At 43.6% G+C, this 20,743-nt stretch overlaps 2 protein-coding genes across 21 annotated transcripts in view; both read right to left on the bottom strand.

Annotated features, from left to right (window-relative positions):
• EPB41L1 (erythrocyte membrane protein band 4.1 like 1) overlaps positions 1-20,743 on the bottom strand; it is a 99,964-nt gene that overhangs the window by 15,652 nt on the left and 63,569 nt on the right. For 14 of the 20 annotated variants that reach the window (XM_072631396.1, XM_072631394.1, XM_072631410.1 and 11 more), the window contains 6 exons: positions 18,543-18,630; positions 17,239-17,391; positions 16,586-16,683; positions 15,572-15,747; positions 13,878-14,032; positions 10,242-10,445 (listed from right to left, as the gene is read on the bottom strand). In XM_072631396.1, the coding sequence (XP_072487497.1) occupies positions 10,242-10,445; positions 13,878-14,032; positions 15,572-15,747; positions 16,586-16,683; positions 17,239-17,391; positions 18,543-18,630 (874 nt within the window). The remainder of the gene's footprint in view (positions 1-10,241; positions 10,446-13,877; positions 14,033-15,571; positions 15,748-16,585; positions 16,684-17,238; positions 17,392-18,542; positions 18,631-20,743) is intronic. The other 6 variants (XM_072631407.1, XM_072631404.1, XM_072631392.1 and 3 more) reach the window with 1 other exon arrangement.
• LOC140518891 (uncharacterized) lies at positions 264-2,715 on the bottom strand. Its single transcript, XM_072631411.1, has one exon. It carries the CDS (start codon positions 2,615-2,617, stop codon positions 359-361), a length of 2,259 nt encoding a protein of 752 aa, XP_072487512.1. The 5' UTR covers positions 2,618-2,715; the 3' UTR covers positions 264-358.

Below are 20,743 nucleotides of genomic sequence, written 5' to 3'. Positions count from 1 at the left end.
GAGCCTGACAAGTCCTTTTCTTCCCAAGCTGGTTCCCAAGTTTTGCTCTGAATTAGAGAAAAGGGTTAGTCTTAAGGAGGCAGAAAGGGAGCTTGACATTGAGTTGGAGGAGCAACTGAAGGGGTAGAGGCTGCAGGACAATCAGCTTGTCTCAGGTAGGAAAGGGGAGCAGGGGCGAGAGAGGGGACGATCATTAAAGAAGCCAAGCGGGACAGGAGGAACATGATAAAGCAAGGGGTACTAGAATGACGATGGATCATGGTTGGTCGTGAGACCACCCTGGCCTCCGTTCCAGGCTAGGAAGATTGTGCCTATGCCAGTAGCTGGTGGTACTTCTGGCCCAACCAAAGGGAGGATGTCATTGGGGCAACTGTTTGTATTCAAGTATAAGCTTTATGAAAAACAAAAACTGAGATGACCAAGCACCCTCTGCTCTTGGTGATGGATGTGAAGCTGTAGGAACATGCCCCAGGAAGAAGCTCAAAAACATGCAGTCAGTTTCCATAGGGAGGTGGGAAGGAGAGCAAGGTGTTGGAGGAGAGAGGCTGGTTACCCTAGCTTCTGCCAATATGGCCTTGGAGCCAGAATCCATGGATACACGTTTCAGCTCTTCATCTCTTTCCTGGTGCAATTCGGTGACAGTGGGCACAGCTCTATTAGGATCTGCAGATGTTCCAGGTTTAGCCATAAAATGACTGGTATCTGATGCTGACCCAGTAAGCTCTGTGGCTTTGGGGCTAGAGAGATGATTGGGGGGATGAAGTTGAACAAAACCTAGTTCCAAGAGTTTGTTACGCTGCTGTTCCACCTGCCCTGGGAAGGGTTCAGATGACTGCTCACTTGGAAGGGCCCTGGAATCTCCTATATTTGTCCAGAGGTTATCTGCACTATGAGTGTCACCTCGTTCAAATATCTTAATTTTATTGGCCACAGAGGTCTTGCTAATGTCTTCCTGGGAGCCCTCATGATCAGTAGCTTGGAAAGATATCCCCTGCTTGGGTTCCCTTCCCAAGGCAGCGAGCACCAGGCCTCCTGCTTTGGTCTGCTTGGCTCCATCTTTTGGTTTCCCATTGGTAGTGAGTAGCTCTTTTGTCTTAGCTACATCAGGGACTACTGAGTCCTTGGTCCCCAGACTTCCCTTTGGGAAACGGATAGTCTTTGGAAAGACGATGGGATATTCTGTGTCAGAGGGCCCATCACTGGACTGCTGCTCTTGTTCTGGAGGTGGTGGGTCTGTACAATCTTCCCAAGCTTTCAGGGCCTCAGAATTCCCTGGGGAAGCTGGGGCAGAGTCGCTCATCATGATCCCCTCCATCTGAAGAAATACGGTAGAGGCTTTATTTTCATTCAGCTCAGTATCTCCCTCTAGAGCATAAAATGACCTTCTCTCTTGGAATAGAAAATGGTCCTCCTTTTGTCTGTCTGGTCCATTCACACCTCCTTGTGGGACACTCCTTGGACCTATGTTTGGGAACTCACTTCCTCCTTCTTTGCTTGGTGAGTGGTTCTCTAATTCATCTGAGGGGCTCTTTTGAGCCTTTTCTATAGAATTTTCTGTCTTGGGCATTTCTTCCTCTATGTATTTGCCACCTGTTGAGTCAAAAAACTCTCCTTTCCTCTCTCGAAAGCTCTTCTCATTATTAGTTGGTTTATGATTTAGGGATGTTTTCTTACTCAGTTGTTCTAAAAGGACTTTAAGTTCATCTAATCCGACATCTATGGTTGGGGGCTCATCTCCTTCTGAGGACATACAAGTATTACTGCCAAGACTTGAGACTGCTTGGTCTAAAGAATTAAGCTCAGGAGCCACTGTTGACTCATCTTCCAATTCCACTTGGCCTTTCTTATCCTCCTGGATGGCACCCAGATTTGCTACCTTCCCATCTTCACGGACAAAGGAAGTCAGGTCTTCTTGTTCTTTGTCTGCAAAACTTAAGTAGAAGCTCCTTTCGGCTGGGGAGGTCTCTGTCTCATCACTGGAATCTGCTCTGGTTGAGTCCCCTGGAGATGCTTTCATACCTTCCCTCTCCAAGGCTGGGGATTCAGAGAGGGGATCCCAAGGTTTCACCCCAGGCACTTCCTGTTGAGCCCCTAGCCCTGTTACTGAAGGTTGTCTGCAGGCATGGAATTCTTCAAGCTCCTTTCTGAGTTCTGTTTGTCCCTCAAGTTGGTTGGCAGAAGTTCTGCATTCCCCAACGGCTGCCTCCCTGCTTCTGAGCCTGGGCTGGGAGGTATCTGGGATTTTCTCCATTACTGCATGACTAGCCAAGAGTGAAGTCCTTTCTGGGCCTTCCTGAGCACACACCCCATCTTCCCACACAGACTCAAAGTCCTCGGGACTTGCAATCATCCTTCCTCTCTGGCAGGTCTCCTCTTGCCCCTTCATTCTGACCAATTCTTCAGTGGCTATTTCAACTCTGAATTTATCCACCCGGACATCCACCTTGGAGACCCCCTTGCTGGAGAGGTCATCTGATTGGACTGTGGCTGGGGGTTCCTCTGGTTGTGGGGTGCTCAGCTTCCTGAGCATAACATCTTCAGACTGAGACCACTCTCTTTCTATAAACACCCAGTGCTCCGAACCCTGCATTTCAATTGGAGCAAGAAAAGTTAGCATGGGGCTGAAATCAGAGCCTATAACTTCCAGTCAGTGGAAGAAAAAGTTGGTATGACCAAAGGGTAGATCATGGCACTGCCCTCAGGTTATGGCAGAGAAAGGAAAGAAAAATAATACCAACTAGTGCCTTCTTATGTCTACTACGGAGGGCTTCCTTTCATTATTACCTCCCCCAAATTCTGTAAAATGGGACAGAGTATGTGGCCTTTATAGGTTGGGAAACTGATTAACAGACTGTTGGAAAAGATCTTAGCTTTCTACTCTAGTTCAATCTCTTGATTTTAGAAGACGAAAAAAATTGGCTCACAAATGTCAAGTGATTTTCCAAAGGTTAATTTCCTAGCTTGTTAGGACAGAATCAGGACTAGAACTTCTTATCTCCTGATTCCTGAACCTGGGAGTTCTATCATCATAATAATAGCTAACAATTATATAACATCTGCTAGATACTAGGCACGATGTTAAGTGCTTTATAAATACAATCTGATTTGAACCTCACTATAACCCTGGGAAGTAGGTGCTATTATTATTCCAACTATACAGATGAGAAAACCAAGATAAATAGAGGTGAAGTGACTTGCCTAAGGTCCCACAGCTAGTAAGTTCTGTATTTGAACTCATATCTTTGTGACTTCAGGACCAGTACTCTACTCACTTCACCATCTAGTTGCCCCTGCCTTTGTACTCTACCAAGTACTGAGATGTCCAGGTGCCAAAAGAGTTAGCAGAAGAGCTGTAATGAGAAACAGCAAGAATCATCAGCAGAATAACATCACATGTTTGTGGACTGATGAGGCTAGGGAACGATGTCCATGGACAACCAGATTTTGAAGAAAGCTAAGCTCAAAGATGACAGCTTCTTGATGAATCAGCTTGTTTCCATACTCAGTCTAAACCTTAAAATCTTACTTGGTTCTGGTCTTGGTTTACCTTCTCTTTTCACCTTTTTCTTGGAGATTATGGCTCACTCTTGTCTATAATCTCCTCCCTTGTGGCACGTAGGCACACCTGCTCTAACAGGAGGGAAAAGTCCTACTGGGTCCTGTAGGCATGTGAAGTGGAAGGGAGGTGGGAAGAGCCTCTAACATGGTTTCTCTGACAGGAGGGAGAATGGTCATGTTCTCCTGCAGCAGACCTGGTGGCTCTTGGTTTGATCCTTCAAGCTGTCAGCAATATGGAAGGGGGAGATCTGAAGAGTATTTTTAAAACAACATAATCTTTATTGAAAAGCTTGATTTTCAAAAGAGCTTAAATATAGTCTTACTGAAAGGGCAAGTCACTGAAATTAAGTTCTAAATTATGTGTACTTCCTACTTTCTGAGATGATTCTACCTAGCCAGAGTGGGCCATGTACTCTGAGCTGTCAGAATCTAAGACCCCGTCATATCTTAGTACCTCGAGTGATCAAGAGCAATCATCTGGAGTGCAAAAAGGCCAAGGCTAGAAATATTATATCATCTCTAGCCATAACAGAGGTCTTTTCTATGCAAAATCTATGGGTCTGTCTTCTACCTTATCAGCACCACTGATCAGGTCCACTGGGCCAAACAGCTAGCCCGATACCTGAGGAAAGTTACCCATGAACAGTATGGAAATGTCAGGGCTAGTGAAAAGTTCATATCCCAAGCTAGGGAGGACCTACCTAGCCACAGACAAACATGAAATCCCCTTGGTTTGGAAGGGTTGTTCCCTGGGTCACATAGCACAGAAGGGACAAAGAAAGGAACAAGAAGGCTATGAATTTAATAAGGATTTGGACTCTTTATCATGACACTCATATAGTAGTAAGTCAAACCCTGGAAAATATGGTAGACTAAATTAGTGAAGTACTGGCTAGAAGATTAGCTTTAAGCACAAATTCAAGATCAAGTTGGGAGGAAGGAATCCTAGGCCTGTAGTTAAGTTGTTTTTTCAGTCACGTCCAACTCTTTGTGACCCTATTTGGGGTTTCCTTGGCAGGGATACCGGATAATGGTTTGCCATTTCCTTCTTCAATTCATTTTATAGATAAGGAATTGATGCAAACAGGGTGAAGTGACTTCCCCAGGGTCTCATAGCTAGTAAGCATCTGAGGACAGATCTGAACTCATGAAGATGATTCTTCCTGACTCCAGGCCCAGCACTCTGTACCACCTAGCTGCCCTGCATCCAAGACCTACAACCTGCCATTTACATAAGACCACTTGAGCAAAGGATTCGAAAGTTCAATCACAGACATCAGCTGTCCATTCCCCAAAGAGATACAGTTGAAGACAAAACGAATTGGACAGTTTTGTTCTAGACAAGGTGGTATTGGGCTCAAAAGTATCCATCTTCGGGGAGGGATAGCCCAACCTCATAAAGGGCAAACATCCACCCAGCGGACGAAAAAAGAAAGGATTCTTTTTGGGTTCTGCTGTGGGATGGCAAGATGTATCCAGGAGAATTTAGCTAGAAATGCTTACATTTCAGTCAGTCTCACCTTGGCATCATGGGGGATCAAGAGAAAGCCCCCTTTTATACCGTCTTCTCACTCTGCTGTAAGCCTGGCCTTGGTTAATATAGCATCAAAACTGTGACAGTGGCTAGGGACAAGGCTTTTAACAGCAGGTTCTATAGGGGAGGAAGAGCACTTAAAGGTAGGGAGAATCCTAAAGAAAACTGAATTATGGAGACATGAGTCCAGGGCAGTAGCCAGCAGAGGCATGTGGAGAACATGTTGCCCTTTACCATGGAAGAATCCTGGATTGGTTTATATGAATCACTCAATCCATCCCCCTGCCCCTAAGCTCATCCCATGCTCTGGTCTCATCATCAGCTAAGAAATCCTTTAAACAGAAAATTTTATCACTAAAGCCACTCCTGGGATTTCTCCAGTGCAGACTTGATTGGAAACAAGACTCCCTCACTCAGAGAAAAGGAAGATCAACAGAAGGAAAGATCATAAAATCCTGAGGTAGCTAACTGGCAAAGGAGACAGAGCACTAGACTTGGGAGTCAGAAAGATCTGACTTCAAGCCCTGACTCATATACTTATTAGCTGTACGACCCTGAGTGAGCCACTTAACTTCTCTTTGTTTGAATTTTCTCAGCAGTAAAATGAAGAGGGGTTGGACTTGATGGACTACAACTTCTCTTCTAGTTCAAAAGTGTCTAGTCCAATCCTTATCTAAGAAGGAATGCTCTCTACAAGATCTTTCAAAAATGGTATTCCAATTCATACATGAAGACCTCTAGTGATAGAGAATTCACTACTTCCCCATCTTTGCTGCTAACACCATCAGTTTTGGGTTTTCTTTGGTGGGGGGAGCCCTCACTGCTGCCTGCTCTTGACAATGGCCAGGACTTGTCAGAGAATAAAGCTACCCCCTCTGACCCTTACCCCATGGAGGGTTTGGCCAGTGGGCTGTTGGCCAAGAGGAGCACATTTTGTAAGGAAGCGCCTTGCTGCTCTCCATTCCACTGAGGGAATGCTACCCACTGGGGAGCTCTGTAGCCAAGCCCAGGGGTGAGGGTTAGACAGCAAAGAATGGGAGAAAAGGGACACCAGGCTTTCTATCCATCTTTGACCTCAGGCACAAAAACCCAGCAGACTCACTCTCTGACTAGGTTGGGGAATGGTAGGGAAGGGTACTCTTCTAACAGGGAATCAGACAGGCCCCAAAGGAATTCAATCCAGACCAGAGCTAGAGGAGGAAAGGGGGATAGAAAGACCATTATCATCTAGATCAGGAGCTTCTAAGAGCCTACAGATATAAAGACAAGTCCTCAGGGACAGAGGCCATCATGGCATCCTGAGGATCTGAGGCAACACAGAATTCAGCTTTGAGCAAATCCTGCCTGCTTTACCAGACTCTGGAACAGAAAGTCTGTCCACTTCCTCAGCCCATCCCCAGGAGCTAATCTGTCCTCTAAGAGGAGGGGACATTGAAGCTGCCCTTTCCTTAAAGGCCAGGATTGAAGGCCTTCTCCTTCCCCTCTGGAGACTGGCTGCGAAGAGGAGAGTGGCACCCTTCCCAACTGGACACATGGACAGGTCCCCCTGCCCATCACGCCTGAGAAGGTAACATGAGTGAAGAAACTCCAGGAAAAATGGAAAATCCCCCAATTGACAGAGGATAGACAGTAACCTCAGGAGACGACGCAAGACTTTTCTGGATGAATGACTCCAAGCCTAAGGCAATTCCCGGCTCCAGCTGGGAGGCGTCCTCTGTACTCTGGCTCTGCAGGGAAGGAAGGTCCAGGGCCCAGGCAGAGGGAGAGCAGGGGCACAGGGAAAGGGAAGAGGGAAGGAGAGATGAGAGGGAGAGATATAGAGAAAAAGAGAGAAAGACGGACATACATTCCACGAACAGTTAGCCATTCCTCACATGGCCATGGTTCAAATTCAACAGTGTAAAGTGTTTTGTTTGGAAATTCCAGGGAAGAATATTCATAGCTGACAATTATACAATACTTTATGGTTCACAAACAAAGTACTCTGAATCTTTACCTCATTTGATCTCTACAACACCTTTGCAAGGTAGAACTACAGACTTATTATTTTCATTTTACAAATGAGGAAGTTAAAGCTCAGAGAGGTAGAATAATCATTATACCTAATATTTATATAGGTTTACAAACATGCTTTACATATTTTATTACAGTTTATTCTCCCATCATTCTTGGGAGGGAGGTACTATTATTATATCCATTTTACAGATAGGGAATTGGAGTTAAATGATTTGTTCATAGACAAGACAGCTAGTGTTGAAGGCAGACTTGTTGAACCCAAATCTTTCCTGACTCCAAGTCCAGCATTCTATCCACTATATCATACTGCTTCTCTGAATGGAGCAGGAAAAGACTCTGAGTGGGATGTAGTTGAGGAGGAGGAAGTCAGAGTGCCTAGTTCAGACCCAGAAGTGATTAGTAGGATTAGGTTACTTGGAGTGGAAACCCTGATGAAGGTCCCAAGATCCATGCCTGATATCTATTAGAATAGCCCCAAGATCAAAGACGACATGGATATTCCAGCCAGCTTTGTTCCTGTTCAATTATAAAAAAAAGGGAAGGGTTCAAGATCTCTTTCAAACACCTTTCCTTAGCGTTTTTTTTTTCTTTTCTGGGAACAAAATTGGATTCATGGCATAGTTCAGTGAAAACGTTATTACTCAGGGTCAGTTAAAAGTTCAGGAAATTAACTCAGCTCCCTCCATTTTGATTTCCTATCCTTGCTCCTCCCTCATAGATCTGGAGCTGGAGACTATGAGATCATGATTGTGGGTAGGACCTAGACTCCTGAAATCCTGGGACACATTCCTTCTAAACCCACCCTCTGAATCCCTCTGGAGATCCTTCCAGGCCCATTCAAATGCCAGTAGTGCTCCTGGAGCCACTCTGCAGGCTCTGCCCATTGCCATCTGAGATGTTTCCTCCCTATGACTCAGCTATAGCCTCCTTCCTTTAGCATCCACCTTTAACAACTTGAGCACCTCCCAGGTATTCCTCCCCGTTGAGGCTAAGAAAGCAGATTGCCTCCCTTCTTGTCAAAGGATATTTGGCTCTCTGGGGATGGCCAAGGCTGAGATCATCCTCCACTCCCTACTCCATGGTTATCATACCTATCCAAGCTGCTCCAGGAGTCTGGCTGGTACTATCACAGCCTCAGTCTCACTTATAATCCTGGAGGCAACAGGGCTGCTGACAGGCCATCTCAAGAGTGGAGCCAGAACTAAGCCCTGCCCAGCACCAAGAACATAGTGCCACAGCTCACCGAAACAACTGTCCCTGAGAGCAGGGTAGACACAGGTGTGACAAGTCCAGCTGTCATTTTACTGTTCACACTTCTAGGACCAGATTTCCATTCAAATCAATCATGAGGGCTTTCATCACAACAACTCTCATACCACCATCCAATCAGCCCCTTAGCCCAAGAAGGCTGTCTCTGATAGAGATATTGAGCACTGCTTAGAAGGGCTCAGTACTACCTACCTCTTGAATGTTGGTTCTAAACATTACGGTTTACTTCTGGGGCTAAAGATACCCCAGAACATTCCAAGTTACACCAGTAACTTATCACAGAGCTTTGAGCGTTAACTTCACACTATATTACTCCTCTTGGGGGAAAATCGTAAACCCTATTGTTCAAATAAAGACAGCAAATGTTCTATAATATGGCATAACAATACCAATTAACAAATCACTTTTCTCACAATCACCCTGTAAAGTAGGTTGTCCAAATTGCTATCACTTTACATATGGGGAAACCAAGTCCTAGAGAGAGGAAGAACCTTTCCCAAGGTCAGACAGATAATAAGTATTAGAGGTGGACTCAATCCTGGGTATTCTAATTTCCAGTCCAGTATTCTGTTGAAGTTGAGGAATGATGAGTTATTTTAAAATTCTGCTTAATAGAGAAATACCACATATCCCGTATGTGAATCAGTAACCTTTAAGGAATTAAAACAGCTATATTAACTTCACACTAAATCTAGACAGAGCAAGATTTAATCTTCTTTCAGGTATTTAGAAACCTTTAAGAGAAACCCATGAGCCAGATAAACCCAGAATATGTTTAAACACAGAAACCCAGATAGGAAGACAGCATGCTTTGAACATGGAGTTGGAAAGCTTAAGATTCAAGGCTACAACACTTATTAGTTGACCTTAGGCAAGTCTCTTCATCTGAGCCTCAATTTAAAAATGAATATAACAGCATTTGTATTATCTACCTCTGAGAACTGTTATGATGTTCAATTGTCATGATGGCTAAAAATATACAATTTACTGTTCACACCTCTAGAACCAGATTTCTATTCAAATCAATCATGAGGGCCTTCATTGCAACAACTCTCATACCACCATCCAATCAGCCCCTTTGCCCAAGAAGGTTGTCTCTGATAGAGATATTGAGAATTGCTTAGAAGGGCTCAGTACTACCTACCTCTTGCAATGTTGGTTCTAAACATTAGGGTTTACCTCTGGGACTGAAGATACCCCAGAACATTCCAAGTTACACCAGTAACTTATCACAGAGCTATACAAATGGGAGCTGTTATTATTTTTGGTTATTGAATGTCAACTATGTTTATATAATGGTACATAGTAATCTTGTTAGATTTTAGAGAGAAAAATGCCTTTTACATAACAAATATAGGTAAATATTTTTTAGAATTTGTTATAAAAAATGCTTAGAATATCACCTTGGAGCTATAAGTATGGGTTATAAAATCCGATCTTTTTCTCCTTTTCAATAGAGAAATTTATACTTATGCTCTGAAAAGTTAAGATATATGGGTAACTCCCCACCTCATAGACTTGTAGCACATTCTTACTGGCTATTTTTATCATGAATTTTTTAAAATAATAGGCATTAAAGAGTTTATTGGATATGTTAGTTAACAGAGTTTTCTTGCTAAGTAGAATGTTTGAACAACAGAGGATATACTGTACTTCTTGGCCCTAAAATTCCTTCTTTCAAGCTTCAACAACTCTCTTCCACACCAACTCTAATATCTCATGTTCCAACATCAAGTAAATAAATATACGGTCCCTGGCTCCATCTTACTATGGGGCAGAGAATAAATGGAATAACAAATATGTAAATCAATCCCAATTCCCACACCCCACTCTTCTTTATGGGGCCCAAGGCTATAGGACCCACCTCATTAGCTTTCTCAGGGGTCCCTTTAGGGGTTCCTTCTTCATGCTTGGGGGAGGATGAGGCTGGTGAGGAAGGCAGCCTCCGCTCACGTTCCCAGTCACGATCCCTATGGATCAGTTTGCTATTGGGCTCCTTCAGTGTCCTCTTTAGTTCATTGATGCTGGCCTGGTGTTTCAGCAGTACATCCTCTGGTTTATCTAAGAACTTGGGATAAAGAAAGCAAGTGAGTTAAAAAAGGAAAGTACCTCTGAACTACACTAATTTTCCATCCCAAAAGCAAGAAACAAGGGACAGGGAAGATTGGAAAAGTCAGAAGGTACAAGTCTCTGTGCCTATCCCCTGAGATGCTCATGCTCTCTGCGTGTGCGTGAGGAGGAGACAAGGAAGGATTCATGTGAACTATCCCCAATGCTTGGAATATTGTCTATTGGAATATTCAAGTCTTAGCTCTTCCTCTATGAAGCATTCCCTGATCCTCTCAGTTGAAAAGGATATCTCCTTTCTCAAATAGGACTTACTTCTGTAGTTACCTTTTACCATGATTATAACAGATACTTGCACAGCCATGCCTCAGTTAGATTGTAAACTCCTTGAGGAAATGGTCTATGCCATTTTTCAAATATGCATCCTTTGTGCCATGTGCTTCTAAGAGCCTTTTAAATCGAGTTATCAGAAGTAGGGAATGCCAACTCCAGCACTGTGGCCTGAGACCAGTAGTTAGGGAAAGAAAAGGCCAAGGCATCTGACCACAGGCTGGCTTCAGTGAGGTGGAAAGTCTGCTATGGGCTGGAACCTGGGGAAGAGAAGCGATTTACATTTATTTTCCATATCCTCTTATCTACAAGGTTATTTAAGAATGCTCAATTCATCACAATCCCACTTCACTGGTTCCAAAAAAAAAAAAAGGTCAGCAGATTCCTTTGAGAAACAATCACAAGATCACAGACCTAGGGAGCTGGCCTGAAAATATAGCTAGAAGGAAGCCTCTAGAGTTAGCCTCTGGAGCCACGGATATATACGACCAAGGATGATAACAGTCATTAGTCTGTTTTTAGGTGGCACTTTATAATAATAAAAAAGCGCTTCATGTACAGTACTGAATTTGATCCACACAACAAAGGGAGAGGACCGTTATTGGTCTCATTTTACAGATGAGTAAACAGACTCAAATATCAGAAAGTAAAATGACTTGGCCAAAGTCATGGATGATGGAAATGAAAATCAAACACAGAACTTCTGACTCCAACTCCAGACCACAAGCTATAAACACTGACTCTTCAGCTACTATAAGTAGAAATGAAATGTGGGCTCGCCGGGAACAAAAGTGACCTGCCTCAATGTTTCTGCCTTTCCACAGTAAGCCTACTGCCACCATCCCAGAGCTAGCACATTCCACAGTAATGGGGAATCCTCGGGGGAAGCTTGGAAAATCAAATGCCTTGGTCATACTCATATCTCCTAGCTCTTCCCTCTACCATGGGACAGGACTCCTATACCAGGCAGGGTAATGTATAGTAGGGATATGGCAGCCAGCTGAACCCATGGGGCTTTAGAGTATCTGAGGCATCTGTAGGAGAATGAGGATCATATATTCCCTCCCCTTCGAGCATCTTCAAACTTAACCTTTCCCAAGACAGCCAAAAGATAAACATACTTTGGCAATGAACATACTATGAAGGGACTGGGTTTGGATGACAAGCAGGAGAACAGCTGGTTCTGGTTGGGAAAATAGGAAGAGGAACAAGAAAAGGATAAAATGAAGGAAGGAAGAAAAAGAGAAAGGAAGAAGAAAGATACAGAAAAAGGAGGAAAATAAGAAAGAGGAAGAAAGGAGAGGAAGAAATAGATAAAATGAAGGAAGAAGGTGAGAACTGTACTGAGGAATAAACTTCTAAGGGCAGAAAGCAGGCAGACAGCACAATGGGCCCCCTTTCCCAGGAAAATGGATGACTTTCCCAACGTGAGGGCAAAAATGAGGGCTAACGATGGCAGGTAGGGATGTCCTGAAATGAGAGGAAGGCAGAATGGCACATGGCGGATGGTAGGGGGCAGACAACGGACCAGAAGAAGCAGAAAATGATGCAGTCAGTACCTCCTGCTTGTGTCTCGGCGTGGTTTCCTGCTCCGGCTAGCAGTACATGGTGAGGGAGGAACCAGCAGGTCAGTAGAGGGATTACATTAGAGTCTAATGATTAGACACATCTAGATTCAGGTCCAGCGGGATAGTGAGGTAGGCGGGGAAGGGGAACTACATCACTGAAAGAACCTTAAGCTGGGGCTACCAACAACGTTATTGGGTGGACGGAGTGAGAAGCATGTTCATTTACTTATAAATGTTATGTCGGTATGCCCATGCAGCTGTGGTATGTGTGTATGTTCATGAGGTATGTGTATATACAGATGTGTGTGCTTGAAGAGGTAGGTTGTTTCATATATGTGCATATATTGTGAACACACTGTGTTCTCTGTCTGAATCCAAGTATGCGTGTGTGCATGTGAAGTCTCACTACAAAGTAACAGACATAGGCTCTTAGATACCCACAAGCATAGGCCCCTTCTCTGAGTCAACCAGAGAAAGGTCACATTCTTAGGCCACTGCGGAAGGGCTTGGTCTTAAGTCACATGGGAACACAGATCTCCTGCCTTGATAGTTTTACCTCATGGCTGCCCCCAAAGGGTGTCACACTCCTTGGCCATCAGCTTCAGTTTGTGGCTGCTTTGGGGAAAATGCAATAATACACCTGTTTGGAATGGTGGCAGCAGGCAGATGTGGCCTCTGAGGGTCCTTCCCTGAAAGGCTGTGCCCATGTGGGGCACAGGAGGCCTGTCTCAGTTCCAGACAAGGCCTATTCAAGTCTGAGAAACCCATGCCTATGGTCCCAGTAATCCAGCTATGGGTATCAGACAACAGTGATGCCATCACAGAATCTGTGTGGGCAGGTCAGGGTTGTAATGACAAGGTGCCATTTCTAGTTTAACCTTTATAGCCTTTTTAAAAATGCAAATAGTGCTAATTACATGGTTTTATTTCAAGTTTTAGTCCTTATTTGTATATATTTATTAAGCTTGACTAATGTCAAGTTTAGAACCAAAAATAGCAACTTTTTCAAAATATATTACATGTGAGTTATTGTAAGCATATAAATACAATGGTTTAGATGTGTTTTCTTGGCAGAGATGTCAATGTGTTAGGCATGTAGAGAGGCCTCTTCATGCATGGGGTTATGGATGTCAATATCTGGAAGTATGGATATGCATAGAATATGTCAGGAAAAGGGGGGCCTATGTACTTTGTGAATTTTGTATACGGACACATGACAGCCCCTCTCCTTTCTCAAGGGCACAGACGTATATGGGAACACTCACGTACATGGCCCACCCACAAGCAAAGATGTACCTTGATGGAGGGGAGGGAACTAGTTCATCCTGCCTTTCATGAAGAAACAGAAAAGGCAGGAGCTGGGGTGCACACACGTCACACCCGAAATATGAGCTAAGGCCACTGGCCTCCACAAATCAAAGTTGAGGATATTTTGACACCCAGTATGTATTTCAGGTACTCCTATCTATGGGGATGGGCAAGCCCAAGGTTCTCTTGCACTCAGGGGTGGAGAGAAAGGCTCAAAAGTCTCATACCTTCAGCTCCTTGATCTTAGTGGGGGTCCGGAGCTCTCCTTCCTCTGTCTCTGACTTTCTCCTACCACCACCATAGTCTCTGTCTTCTTCAGACTTCTCAGCCTCTGACCCCACATCATGATTCTCACTGACAGAGGCTGGGCGAGAAAATTCTGCTGGGGAATGATGGCAGGGAGGTAAAGAAGGGAGAATGCACCAGGACTAAAGGTCAGGACTCCTAAAGCTCCCAGACAAGGGGGCACCCTGCCCACTGCCCACTCTATTAATCTACTCAATTCTGGTACTCAACTGGGTTGTCTTACCCAGGCCAGGATAGTTATCTTGTCAATGGCCCTGCCCCTCCCTTTCTACCTTTTTTCTCAGGGAATAGTAATCAATTCAACCTTAGCACAGCTTTTGGGAAGGGGCGGGACAGCTTATTGCCCCAAAACTCCATTCAGAATGCCTGTGATTCTGACTTCCTAGATGAGGTGTTGTAAACTTGAGGTCCATGAACTTTCTGAATTTTTTTTTTATTCATAACCATATTTCATTATGGTTTCCTTTGAAATCCCACGGTTTGTTGTGTTTTTTTTTAATTTCATGCATTTTAAAGATTATCCTAAGAAGGGGTCTGGGCGTGCTAGTGCACACCTGTAATCTCTGCCAATGGGCAGGACTGAGGCTAGAAGTAGAGCTCAGGTTGGTGCCCTCATTTGGGCACCAATATAGTAAGCCCCCAGCCTAGAGGGGCATGGGGCAAGGAGGGATGAACCAGTCTAGGTTAGAAAAGGAGCAGGTCTATGTTTCTAGGCAAGTCAGCAGGGGATGAGGCCTGTGAGTGACTACTGTAAGCCCAGGTAGACAAGATAAAGAGTCCTAGTCACCAAAAAAAGGGGAGAAAGCTATAGGTTTCACCAGCTCGCCAAAGGGGTCCATGACACAAGATAGCTCAAAAATCCCTTTGTTGTGGTTGTTCAGTCATGTCCAATTTCATGACCCCATTTGGAATTTTCTTGGCAAATATACTGGAGTGGTTTGCCTTTTCCTTCTCCAGCTCATCTTACAGATGAGGAAACTGAGGCAAACAGGACTGAGTGACTTGCCCAGGGTCACAGAGCCAGTGTCTGAGGCCACATTTGAACTCAGGTCTTTCTGATTCCAGTCCCAGTATTCTACCCACTTTGCCACTGAGCTGTCCCAAGAACCCCGAGCCTATACCAAAGTTCTTTTCTTTGGTCACCACACCCAGTTATCTCTCTCATGTCCACCCACATTATTCCTGTCCAACTCTACTCTCCCCAGTGTGCCAGCCTACATCTTTCCAGGTTGATCATATATTGCTCACTGTGATACACTCTATGGTCCAGCTAAATGAGCCTATTTGCTATAAAAAAGATTTATATCTTCATGCCTCTGCACAGGCCATCCTCAATGCCAGGAATGCCCTTTTCTCACTTTTCCCTCTTAGAACCACTAGATCCCTTCAAGATTCAGTATCTTGGGTGTCAATCACCTGATAATCTGTCCCAGAGGTGTTTACTTTTGAACAGAGACTCCCCAGGTGACCAAAGAGCTTCCTCAGCCCAAGACTATAATGTACTCTAATGCAAAGGTGAGGAGCAATGGGATCCTTCTTGGGTTAGGCTGGTACCACCGACTAACTACCCACCCCTCATTCAGATGCCCAACTGCCTCCCAAGTTTGGGGCATACCTCCATCGAGGCTTCGGGACATGGTGTACCGTTTGCTGGAAGAACGCTCAAAGAAGGGCGCAGGTCTGTCAATGAGGGCACTGGCCTGTCGGGTTTGTGCCTGCGTCCTCCCACTGTAGCGGAACTTGGAGCCCATCACCAGGAAGCCCTTGGGTGGTGGTTCAGGAGATACTAGCCTGTATTGGGAGCATGGGTTAGGGTTGGGAGGGTACAAGGGTCGCAAGAAGAGCCCAAAGTTACAAAGAGACAAAGTATTTGCTATCTTGTTATATTCTAATTACCTGTGCCTGTATCTATAAGATCCTAAAAAATTCCATAAAAGGATCATACCTTATCTAAGTTTTGTCTTTCATGCAATAAAGAGCTCAGTGCTCTGTATCCAGCAGACACTTAATCCTAAAACCTCTTGACTACAGCAAAATTCAGCAGAATTGTTTAGCTTAGCTTTTCCAAAGCCCATTTGAGGGAAATGATGCTCCCAGAATACAATTTTAATGCTAACAATTTCCTCTGTCAAATATTAAACATGAAATTATGTGAATATCCAAAAATATAACTTGATGGAAACTAGGTCAAATTTCTTCTACTTCACCCCAGAATTTTCCTGATTTTTCCAAGGTCACATAGGGGAGAACTACACTCCTAAGCCCTTGTGAACCAGCTTGTAAAGGTGCATGAATATATTACCCAGTGTTCTGCAGCCAAATGAGTCTATTAAGCACTGACTTAGTCTAGCCTCTTCATTTAGAAGGAAAGAAACTGAGGTCCAAAGTGGGAAAAGGAATATGCCCAAGGTCAACAGCAGAGTCAAGAAATGAACCTGGACCTCCCAACTCCCAGGTTCAGCTAGCTTTGTCTCCCTGAATCAACATAAGGGACACTTGCATTTGGCCTGTAGATCCTTCCAACCCTTAAGGCAAAGGGAGGGACAGAGGCCTTTTCCTGGATCCATCAAAGTCTTGGTTTCCATCTGCCCCATCTTGCCCCTGCCCTGCCCAGTTACATCCTGCTCACCTGAAGAACGTGTGATGCTCAATGCAGACCTTCCAAAGTCTCTTAGCTGACCGGTGGTTGGGGAGCTTAAAGCCGATGGTACTCTCAAACTGCTCATACTAGGACACCAGAGGAGGCAGGATGAGTGTCCTGGCTCTGACCCACTCTCCCTACCCTTTTCTCCCCTTATCAGACCCTCTTTCTCCCCCATCTTCTCTTTCCACTTAGCCAAACTCTGACCCCATGCTTCTAGAATCTACTTTCTCTAGGGAATCTTCTCTACTATTCCTTTCAGGGAAAAGAACTGGGAAAGTTTAGCCTAGAGAAGAAAAGGGGGGAAAGGATGGGGAAACCAATCAAGTATCTGAAGGATCCTCACAGGAAAGGTGGGGTTACGCTTCTGCTTGGTCCCAAAGGGAAGCATACAATGTGTAAGCTGCAGAAAGGCAGATTTCAGATGGACTTATGCAAAAACTCTAACAACTTGAGCTGGGTCCAAAGTGGGGAGGACTCACGAACAGTGAGTTCTGCAGCAATAAAGATGCTCAAGTACAGGCCAAATGGCCACTTCTTAGGAAAGCTGGGGAGAAAATTCTGGCTCAGGTAAGGGGTAGAGGTCTCTTCTGCCCTATGTCAGATTTCATGAAATAAAGTCAAGGGTAGAGAAGGCTCACCTCCCCTGGACGTATCTTGATGTAGAAATTACTCCTTTTATATGAAATCTTAAGGATCTTGGGCCAGGCAAATCGGTTGATCCGCAGACGGTCTCTGTAGATCAGCAGGCCATTAGCACAGACTCCGAGCATGATGTCAATACCTTCTGAGTCCTAGGAGAGGAGAGGAGAAGAGAGGAGAAATGAGAAAGAGAGGTAAGGAAGTAGCAGCAAAGTGAGACCAGCCATCAGACCCTGGGCCATATAGGATGCTGTATAGAGGATGCTTTGGGTATAAGACATAGGATGCTCTGGGTGTAAATTTTGCCTGGAGAATCCAGCCTCAGCCTAGGATGATCTATCTCTCTATCTGCCCCAGAGATACCTAGAAAGGTAAAGGCAGCTTGTTGGGGATCCTCTTGTCCTTAATTCTACTGGAGGAGGCCCAAGGTACCAGACAGAAGGTGTCTCTGGCTCTAAAGGAGCAAGGTCAAAGTTCACAGGACACACCATGTGGCAGGCATCTGGTCCATAAGCAGTGCCTGGAAAGGTGCCTGTACCTCAAAATATGAAGACCTGGGTTTATTATCCATTCAGGGCATATAGGACAAGCAAGAAGAAACCCTAAGCATACCCTGAAGCCAATTCTAGTGGAAGAAGGCTAAGTCCAGCTTAGTAAAAGGTCCGGTGCTAAGACTAGTCCCAATCCCCTTTCTTTCCCATTCAGACAACTAGACTACCCTCCAAAACACTCCCTCTGCTTCTAGTTGCTAAGCCATCCTTATTGAGTTCTCTAAAGCCCAGCTCTTTCCACATCATTACTCAAAATCTTTCAATTGTTTCCGATTGCCTGCAGAATCAAATACAAATTCCTTGGCTTGGCATTCTAGCTGCAATCTAGATTTCCAGTCACATCTCCCACTAAATTCCCTTCATGGCTCCTGAATTCCAGAGGGGTTCCCTCTGAAGCAAATCCTCCATGTTTCAGCCTCAGTGCCTTTGCTCATGATATTCTCCTCCCTTTCTCCCTCTCTACTTATCTAAATCTTACTCAAATGTCTTCCCCTTCAGAAAACCTCCTCTGGTCTCATTAAGCTCAATAGATCTCCCTGAAATCTGCAACCTTAACTGTCTGTACCATTCACCTGCACCATAGAGGGCAAAAACCAAATCTTAGCTTTCTCTGTGAAGGTGGAAGATTAACTCCTTCATCACAGGGGAAGATTAACTCCTTCCTGATGACTGTACTGGTCAGGCAAGTTCTGGGGTGCTAATTCCTAAGCCCTAAATAGCGAGTACCTCATTACTCAGCCTTCAGTGGGTACCTTGGCATGATGTAGGTCCACTCCATACATAGACAGCTTCTTGGCATTCTCAAGGAAGTGGATTTCAGCTTCTCCAGGAGTCATGCCCCTGTCAGGGAAGAGGGCACACAGTGAGCAGGGAAAGGCCAGGGCCTGAGAGAAGTGACAATCTAGTCCACACCTTGAGTGTCATGCTCAGCTCTGGGGCATTAGTTCACAAATTACACTGACAGTCTGAATGAAACATATCCAGAAAAGAATAACCAAGGTGGGCAGTACCCTGGAGGCCATGTCTTACAAAGAATGGTTGAAGGAACAAAAGGAAATCTATTTTGGAAAAGAAAAAACCTCAGGGATCCAGGAAAGCTGTCTTCAAATATCTGAAGGGCTATCACACAGAAAACACATCATATTTGTACGGCTGGGTCACAGGGGACGGTTCTAAGAGAAATGTACATACCTTAAAAGGAAAAAAACTCACCCAGAGGAAGGAATTAAGCCTTTATAATCACGACTGCTTACACAACACTAGCAACAATGTGAGAAGAATAATAACAAAAAATTCCAAACGAATGCAGTGTAATTATGACAATCAGGCTTGGCCCTAAGGATGAGATGAGAATACTCCACCCACCCTCCCGCCTTTCTTCTTTTTACCCTCCCTCCCTTTTCTGCAGAGGCATGTATAGAATATTGACTTGTTGGTTGGTTTTAAGAATTTTTTTCCTTTTTCTTCTTTGTTATAAGGAATGGCTTTGTGAGAGGAGGGGTAAGAGAGAGGAATATACTAGAAAATGAGTATGATGGAAAAACAAAAGATATCAATCATTTTTTCCAAAAAATAGATATGCTGCATGTTTCACTTTTTTTGTTATCACAAATAATGTTGCTATGAATACCTAGGTAGATATAGGCTTTTGCTTGTTGTCAATAATTTTCTAAGTCCCAGAAATGGATTCTCTGAGTCACAGGGTAAGAATGTTTAGTAATTTTCTTGCCTAATTGCAAACTGTTTTTGAGAAGGGTTAAATTAAACTAATTTACAGATCCTCCAGTAGTGTCCTTGCATACCTATCTTCCCATAATCTCTCCAACAATGAGTTTTTACATTTTTTTAAGCATATTTATCAGCTTAGTAGTTGTGAAGGGACATTTTAGGGTTTCATTTCCAAGATTATTTGGATTTTTTTGAGATGATAACTGGTAGTTTGTGTTTCTTCTTTTGAAAACTGCTCCTATTCTTGGAATATTTATTTGTCTACTGAGGAATATTGTTTTTGTGAATTTGGGTATCAGATTTTTATCAGTTATTAAATAAAAGATTTCTTTTAATCCATCTGTATCTGATTCTCTGCTTGTGGCTACAACAATTTGTATAAAAGTGCTTTAAATTTTTGTGATTGTTTACTTAGATCTTGAGAATCTCTTCTATCCTATACATGGTTACTAATTTTTCCCCTCTCCACAATTCTTTCCTCTCCCTTAATTTTTGAATGGTGTGACTTTTTATGTTTACTTTTATCCATTTGAATTTTTTGTGGTGTAGACATAAGATGATGATCAAAATGTACTTTTTGCCAGACTGCTTCCCTTTTTTTCAAGAGGTTCTCTTTGATCTGAGTCACTTCAGCCGTGGTTCGTGTTCTTGGATTTATCAGATATTGGCATTTGTTTCTAGGTCTTGCTATTTTAGCATCTATTAACTTTTTTTTTTTTTTTTTTACCATTTATTAACTTTTCTGCTTTTGAAATCCAGCACGAGAGAGCTATTATAATTATTGCTTTCCCATAAGATCTAATAGCACTAAGCTTCCCTTACTCATTCCTTTTTGTAATTCTAGGGTTAGGGATTAAATCTAAGACTTCATAGGTATAGTGAACTCCCAGATTAGGAAACTCCCTCTATCAGTGTAGATCAGTGCAGCTTCTCTGCAATTTACAGTTTTAAGAGTTAATTGCCTAGAGCACTTTGAGAGATTAAGTCATTTTGACTTTTATAAATACACAAATTAAAAATAAAGGACACATGAAGAAAACATGCTATTTGCATCCTGAGAATGAACTGATAAGTAGAAGGATGTACGTACAGAAGAAATTTCTGTATATATACCTATTTGTGTCTAATGGTAGCCACTTCTAGAGTGAGGTACGGGAGAGGAAAGAAAAAAGCGAAAAAAAGAAATTTATATGATACCTTTATTATATATTTAAAAGGGAACAGC

This window comes from Notamacropus eugenii, chromosome 1 (assembly GCF_028372415.1).
Source record: "Notamacropus eugenii isolate mMacEug1 chromosome 1, mMacEug1.pri_v2, whole genome shotgun sequence".
Classification (NCBI taxonomy): domain Eukaryota; kingdom Metazoa; phylum Chordata; class Mammalia; order Diprotodontia; family Macropodidae; genus Notamacropus; species Notamacropus eugenii.
This window is presented reverse-complemented; position numbering and strand designations above follow the sequence as displayed.